This window comes from Triticum aestivum, chromosome 6D (genome assembly GCF_018294505.1).
Source record: "Triticum aestivum cultivar Chinese Spring chromosome 6D, IWGSC CS RefSeq v2.1, whole genome shotgun sequence".
In the NCBI taxonomy this organism is placed as follows: domain Eukaryota; kingdom Viridiplantae; phylum Streptophyta; class Magnoliopsida; order Poales; family Poaceae; genus Triticum; species Triticum aestivum.
Window position 1 is genome coordinate 40,010,940 of NC_057811.1, and position 8,203 is coordinate 40,019,142.

The 8,203-nt window shown below is 42.2% G+C and overlaps 1 protein-coding gene across 1 annotated transcript; it reads left to right on the forward strand.

The window, feature by feature from the left end:
• Positions 1–6,603: 6,603 nt before the first annotated feature.
• On the forward strand, positions 6,604–7,987 carry LOC123140970 (NAC domain-containing protein 96-like). Its single transcript, XM_044560226.1, has one exon. It carries the CDS (start codon positions 6,701–6,703, stop codon positions 7,937–7,939), a length of 1,239 nt encoding a protein of 412 aa, XP_044416161.1. The 5' UTR covers positions 6,604–6,700; the 3' UTR covers positions 7,940–7,987.
• Positions 7,988–8,203: the final 216 nt, after the last annotated feature.

The following is an 8,203-nucleotide window of genomic DNA, read 5'->3' on the forward strand; positions in this document are numbered from 1 at the left end:
CTCCGTACATAATTACTTGTCGCAGAAATGAATAAAAACGAATGTATCTAGAACTAAAATATATCTAAATACATCCATCTCTCCAACAAGTAATTCCAAATGGAGGGAGTATTTTTTTAAGCTATATAAATTTCTGCTCCTTGATTCTGAGTATGATGGCTTCTTTTTTCCTGCTCTAAGCTTACCGTGTGTAGTTAGTCAGTATAATTACTTGATGAACTTGGTTATGTTTCAACAGATAGCTGAAGAAGCTGCTGGGGTTTTGTCATGCATGGATGGTGGATAGTTTACAGTCTTTGGTCATTCTGTTTTCGTTTCCAATGGTGCCGTTCACGAACAGTTCAGTAGTGATCTAAACACTCTTTTTTTTTTTTACGGAGTGAGTATTTTTTTTTTCTTATTCGGTAGAAATCACCTCCTATGGTATTACTCCCTCTGTAAAGAAATATAAGAGCGTTTAGATCACTACTTGATGGAGTACAATACTAATGTCTCAAACATTGACAATCATACTAATATCTCTAATGGCCAGGGGTAGTCCTGACTATGTCCGTGGTGGAAGCCCATGCGGCCCCAAGTATGACCGTGAACACGGCGGACAGTGACGGAGCTAGGGGTGGGAGAAGGGGGGGGGGGCATGGCCCCCTCCAAGATTGAAAAAATTGCACACATATATATATGAGTTAAGTACACCTGCAGTACACCAACTTGCACTGCGGCAACACTTTCATACAAAAACTTAAAATTTGAGACAAATGGGCCACTAAACTTGCTTTGCGGGAACAAAATCATACAAATTAGTCCGAAACAGCCATGTGGCATGCCACGTCGGCAGGGGAGCACGAGTCGGTGGCTGGTTAGTTTGTAGAAACTCCCCTTAGTAATGTAAACATTGAACCTGCAGTCCTGGTTGAGATTGAGGAGGGGGGAAAATATGGATAACCCTGTACTTATGCAAAAGTCACGTTGGCACCATTAACCCTCTCCAAACCCCTTCGCTCTTCATCTTCGTGGCCTGTTCATCTCCTCTTTCGCATCGTTGTGGCCGGTTCGTCTCCTCCGCATCTCCCTCGCCGTGGTTACGCTGGATGGATTTCCTCCGGACTACGGATGAAATCGAGTTGTCCCGCTCTTTGCTCCCCTCTTTGGTCATGTTCTGCTAGGGTTTTGATCGGGTGTGATCGGCGGTATTTGTGCCCGCGGCATAGATGAAAGTCTGGGCTTTTTGTTGAGTTTGTGGGGGGTGGGGGGTGGGGGCCGTGTGGTTAAGATTTGCTGTTTTCTCAGATTCGGCATAGATGTAGTGCATTTTCATGTATTGTGGTGTCCCCTGTTTTGATCAGAAATATTTGTTGCATGCGGTGTTAAGCATGTGGTTCAGATTTGCTGTTAATATAGTGCAGTAAAGAAGAATATAGGTTCAGAAATCATATAGATTCAAATCAGTTTCAGAAATGTGATATATACTGTACTGCAGTTTCATAATTGATATAGGTTCAGAATTGAGTGGCAGAAATTAGTGTACTGTAGTTTTTTATATATGTCCATAATCCAGTGGCCGAATCTACTGAAATGTAGTTCAGAAACAATGGTAGATATAAGGGGTTCCCTGCAATGTTAAGCACGTGGTTCCGATTTGTCGTTAATATAGTGTAGTAAAGAAGAATATAGGTTCATAGTTGATATAGGTTCAAATCAGTTTCAAAAATGTGATGTACTGTTTCAGAATTGATATAGGTTCAGAATTGAGTGGCAGAAACCAGTGTACTGTAGTTTTTGATATATGTTCATAATTCAGTGGCCGAATTTACTGAAATGTAGTTTATAAACAATGCTTGATATATGGTTAGGGGCATATTTGGAAGTGTTGTTGTAAAAAAAATCAGTAAAGGATATGCATATTCATTAACAACAGTTAGCATTTTCCGTGACACGTAACAATTGTGTACTTCTACTTGCAGGAGAAAATTCTAATTTCTTTACAGCGGTGTTTGAACACAATGGCATATTTTGTGGGCTGGATGATAGAGACATTTTGGGGAAGCACCCAAGAGGAGTATGCCAATTGTGATGCCAACACATGGTCTAGGGATGTGATGAATTACATATTGCAGCATTTGGGATATGACATTACTACTCCTGAGCTACAAGTGTACTGGTTATTGCCTGGGAAGGACATCCTAGATGGCATGGTTTGTTTAGATAATGAAGAAGCAATTGCTTCAATGGCAAGGGCGGGCAGAGAAAACAGAAGTTTGCATGTTATAGTAGATGAGAGCAATCATGTGAAATCAGAATGGGATGATGTCATATATAGAGGTTGCCTTGAGCTGCCAAGGTTAATGACTCAAAGGAAAATGCCAAGTGGATTTAGGCCTGGAGAAGGCACTTCTGGAAGCACTAGTTCATGTATGATGCTGGTGAATGAAGCAGAACCAGATAGTTATGTTCCTCGAGAATATGAAGAGGAAGCCGAGAAAGGGCATGGAGAGGCAGCAGAGGATGAGCCTGGACAGAGAGCAGAGGACGAGCATGTAGAGGCAGCAGAGCATGAGCATGAAGATGGAGCAGAGGATAAGCATGCAAATGGAGCAGAGGAAGAGCATGAAGAGGATAGTGGCACAGATGAAGATTTTTATGGAAGTGATTATGATGTTCCCGATGGGGATGATGATCTATTTGTTCAGAATGTTGATGAGAGTGTGAATGACCACAATGAGCAGAAGGAATACATAGATGGTGAAGGTCCAGTGGAAGATGATGATCGTCTAAACTTGTTTGAGAAAGAGCTTTGAGGGTATCTGCTGGGAGGCCCAAAAATTCAGACATTTGCTAGTTATCATTCTTGTATACTTTTATAAAACAAGGAAAATAATATCTTTATTAAGAACACGACGCCAGATTAGAAAAGACATAACAATGTCCAGTTAATGCTATCTCTATCTTCCAATTTAGGTTGCGTATAATAACTTCCAGTATTAACACATACTCCCTCCTTTATAACTTTGTACTAAAGTTAGTACAAAGTTAAGACACTTATTTTGAGATGGAGGGAGTACAACATATGCTAGCACAACAAAGATTTTTAGTTATACAATATCAATACTCTCTCTGAAAAGAAATATAAGAGTGTTTAGATCACTACTATTTCCTTATGGAGGGAGTACTACCTCCGTCCTGGTTTATTAGGCCACCTCGTATCTTGGATTGTAATTTTAACTAATAAAATATAAATTATGCATAGAAAAATAAAATCATTGGAAGTAACATTCAAATACGAATCGAACAATCTATTTTTCGTGACATGCATTAACATCTTGCTAATCAAACATATGGTCAAATTCAAACTCAAAATACGATGAGGATAGTTTTGGTGAGATTGTCTTCTCAGCGGGTTGTCGTTTTCATGGATGCTCAGATGCTGAGGAAGCTGAAGTCCATGCCCTATCTTTTGGCCTTAACCAGGCTCGTAAGCTGGATTTGAACATAGTGCAGATGGAGACCGATTCCAGAGCTGTAGTGGCCTCTGTGAATGATATTAATGTTAGCAGGGCCAGCTGGTGGGCTTGCTATACGAATTCTAAGGATATGATCAAGGAGTTTGGAGCTTGTTTTGTTTCCAAAGTCCAGAGGGAGAGCAATGTGGTCGCGCATGAGCTTGCTGCCTATGCTAGAGTGCATGGAGATTTCTCTCCGTTAGCTGATGTGCTACATGCTTTGAAGCATGTATTTGCTTGATTGTAACCCAGATTTATTGATATAAATAAATGAAGCTCTCCCTTATCCTCAAATAAATAAAATACGATGAGGACTAATAAACTCAAATGGAGATAGTAAAATTTAGGTTGTGAAAACACTTAAAAGCATTTAAGACCCTAAAAGTTCTGACGTTAATACACAAATAAGATTTCACATGTCGATACCGGAAAGGATGTGTATTGTTATTTGCCCTGTTTGCCGGACATAAAAAAACTTGGCAAGCACATGACACTCAGCAATGCACGGGTCTTTGCTGAGTCAATTGAACCGAACACTCGACCAAGGCTGCGCCGAGTACTCAGCAGAGCCAGTGCCACGTTTCCCTTGCCGCCACAAGTGATGGTGCTGTTACAACGAGGCGAGTTTGTCGAGTATCTCATGTTGAACACTCGGCAAAGAATTTATTGTCTTTTCCAGATGTTGAAAATATTTGCTAAGTACCCGACATATAACACTCAACATTTTTCTTTTCTTTTTTAAATGCCCCCTTCCTTTTTGTCTCACTGTTTCTCTCTCGTCCTTTCTCGCCCCTTCTTTCTCAAAAAAATTGGAATACTCGGCGCCCGTTTGTCAAGTGTTGTGGGGCTTTTGTTCAGTATTTCTGACACTGGCATAAAACAGATTCTAGTACTGTGTGTACATAAATATATTTGTTAAATACTTAACTTTAGGCGTCTATGTGATGCGCACAATATTTTTCTTTGTTATACTATATAAGTGCAGCGATCGACTAGGGCGGCCCAACAACATGTATGGGTACTATAGTGCAAAAATATGCAAAAAGTCGAGTGCTCGCGAGGAATCAAACGCAAGACGCCGAGTTCGCCAAGGGTTCGTGTCTACATAGCAGCGAGAAGACATAAGAATCAACGAACACAGCAGATCCGATTTAAAAAAGAAACTTCAAACATATTTTTTTCTAAATGAATATTTCTTGAAACAGACCACTTTTCAAATTCGTGAATGAATTTTTAATAACTCAACTTTATTTTGAAATTTTGACCATTTTTTAAAATCTATGAATTTTTTTTGAAATGTTGAACACCAATTGAAATTGCGAATACTTTTTTAATCAGTTAAGAAAACCCGAATTTTTTTTAAAAGGGGAACAATTTTTTAAAAACATGATTTGTTTTCAAATTTATTGACAAATTAATGGGAGCATTTCTCGAAAATTCTGTATATTTGTGAATGAGTCTTTTAAAAAAGTCTGACCATTTTTTCTTTTTTTAGTTCCAAATGTGTATTAAAAACATGATTTGATTTTAAATTTGATATTTTTTGTTATTTACGAACAAAATTCAAAGATTCAAACATTTTTACAAAGCATGATTGTTTTTGAAATTCCAAATATTTTTTGAAAAAAAAACACTTTTCAAAAATTCTAACAATTTTAGATGGTTTGAACATTTTTAAAAAATTGAAAAATTGTGAAAAAGAAAGAAACAGAAAAGGAAAAAATGGAAAATTCAAAAGAAACTAAAAGTTGGTTCATAAACCTGCTAGAAGGTTCCTAAAACCAGGACGAAGGAATAGCTTAAATGGGCCGGCCCAAGTGCGCTCTGGTCTTGCAAAATGCGACAGATATGCACTCCCCTCAAGATTCAACCCCAAGTGCACGCGAACACGACAGATAAGCCTTAAGCGCCCATTACTATGCACTTTGCAAATGGGCGTACTTCCGGCCTGAATCAAAGTCGTGATCTCCTCCTCAAGTATAACTCGAGCTAACCACTAGGATAACTTAGCTCTTGACCCTTCTTACTTCTTCTTCATGTTTTATTCTTTTTAAGCTCGTGGAAAGCCTCCGGTTTTGGGAAGCTGTCAGAAACTTGCCAATCCGGTTTTTCTGGTCACTGGACAGTTTCCCATTCGCAGAAAGCCTTGTTTCTGGACCAGTTTTTGTTTTAGTTTTTTCTTTATTTTCTTGTTTTTCTTATTTTTTTCAAAATGCTTGAACTTTTACAAATTCAATGAACTTTTTTAAGAATCAATAAACTTTTTCCAAATTTGATGTTTTTTATTGAAATTCGATAAACTTTTTATGAAACTATGAACCTTTTTCAATGATTTTTTAAAAATCAATGAATTTTTTTCCAATTTGATGAACTTTTTTCAAACTCAATGAACTTTCTTTTCCAAATTTGATGATATTTGTCAAATTCATGAACTTTTTCGAAGTTTGTGATTATTTTAGAAATCTGCAAACATTTTTTCAGTTCACTATTTTTTCGATTTTTTGCTATTTGTTTAGAAAAATTTACGTTTTTTCAAAAACACAATGATTGACCTCAGTTGGTCAACCATGACCGGTCAAAAGCGATCAGACCCACAAAAAACATGATCAAATGACTAGGGAGAGATTGCTTTCTTCTTGGGCCGGCCCATGAGCGGGGCGCGTGGGTGCCAACAACTTGTTCGGGTGCTTAAGGCGCTGAACAGGAGCTCTGCATATCATGAATTTAGTCATGAATTTAGGAGCTTGAAAGTCGAGGTTCATAAACTCGCAAAGCATGCTTTATATGTAGGGGATGGCCACCAGACAACATGTCTGGTTAGTCAGGCCAATAGACTTGGTTTCGCCCCTAAACATTGTGACAGTTGAATAAAAAGCTTCGGAGTTTGTAAAAAAAAGTAATTATAGCAAATCTTCAGTGTGTAGTTCGGACCCACGAAAGGAAATCACTGATTTTCTTTTATGGAAAGAGCCCACGGAACGCGTCTTCCACCCCTCCCATCCCAAATCCAAGCCCAAACCCAAACCCGCGTTCTCTTCTCCAATACGCGCCCTCCTTCAAGATTTCAAGCACTACAAAAGGCGGCAGAGCGCGCGCGCATCTTCGAATCTTCGATCCACCCATCCCAGACCCCGCCGCCGGCGCCTCCCAGATCCACCGAACCCTAGCCAGCTCCCCGCCGGCCACGCCAGCTTCGATGACCCATGGCCTCCTCCTCCATCCTTCCCCAGGGCTGCAGGTTCAGCCCTTCCGACGCCGACCTCATCTCCTTCTACCTCCGCCCCATGATCGCTTCCGAGCCCCTCCCTGAGCCCGCCGCCAGGTTCCTGCACTCCGCCGACGCGTACGCCGCCGACCCGGCCGCCCTCGTCTCGGGCCTCCTGCCCGCGATCCTGCTGGCGCCCAAGACCGGGGAGGAGAGGCGGTGCTGGTACTTCTTCGGCTCCGCCAAGGCCCTGTCCGGGCACGACAAGCGCAGGTCCCGCGCCGTCGCCGGCGGCGAGGGCACGTGGCACGCCGAGAAGGGGAGGGCGGCCGTCCTCGACGGCGAGGGCCGCGGCCGAGTCGTCGGGTACAAGCAAAGTTTCAGGTACAAGCCCGTCCATGCCGACGGATCCGTGGAGGCCGTGTGGCTCATGGTGGAGTTCCGTATGGCTCATGATCAGGGAGATGATGAGAAAGGCGAATCAGTTCCAGTTCTTTGCAAGGTCTACCAGAGCCCGCGCAAGCCCCGATCTGCGTCCGTCCCCACGTCGCCGGCATACAAGAGGGAGAGGAAGAGGAAGGCCAGAGACGACTCAGCTCCGGTGAAGACTGTGAAGCGGCGGCTTCTTGTTCCTCCTGCTGCACCAGTTCCGCCGCCGGCCGTCGAGGAGCCACAGCCAGACTTGAACAACTGCTGGGATGGCGTCTCAGTGGACCAGCTTCTTGGTGATCTCATGTCCGGCCTCACGCCTGATCAAGTCCTGGGTGACTTCGTGATGCCTCTCCCTGAATCAGATGTCAATTGCAGCTTCTCCATGGCCAATCAGAATTCTGATCAAGTCCTCCTGGGTGACTTCTTGATGCCTGTCGTCCCTGAATCACAGGTCAATTACAGCTTCTCCATGTCCGACCATGCTGGTTCCATGGCGAGCAACTACGACACCGTCCTCCATGGTGGTTCAGTCACACCCCTTTTTGATAATTCTGATCAATTCGACTTGTCGATGCCCATCATCGAACCACTGCCCACTGACTTGCAGAGCCAGACAGCAATGCTAAATTATTTCAGCTTACTGCCTTGTGCCCCGTATGCTGGAATTTGTGATTCTTGGACAGGAGGTGACACCACGGACGATGAAGCAACCTCAGTCAGCTGGTACGACTCCGCTCCAAGCTCACCGGCAATCCCAACCGAGTGGATGATGCAATCACCATTTGCCACCCCATATCTATTCTGAAGCTGACCAGCTTCGTATTGTGTGTGTGTTTTCGCTACCCCATGGATAGGATACATGCAACCGCCATTTACCCCAAGGATAGGATACATGTCTTTGTAGCTCGTACAGTACCAAGGTTCAAGACCTTGATGAGTTTTTGACTTTATAATGATCTGGTTATGTATGTCAGGATACATTATTAAGTAATGGCTAAAAGATTCTTTAACTGAATTTAGATCTGTTCAATCTGAATTTAGATGTTCTATTATTCAGCATGTGGTTGCT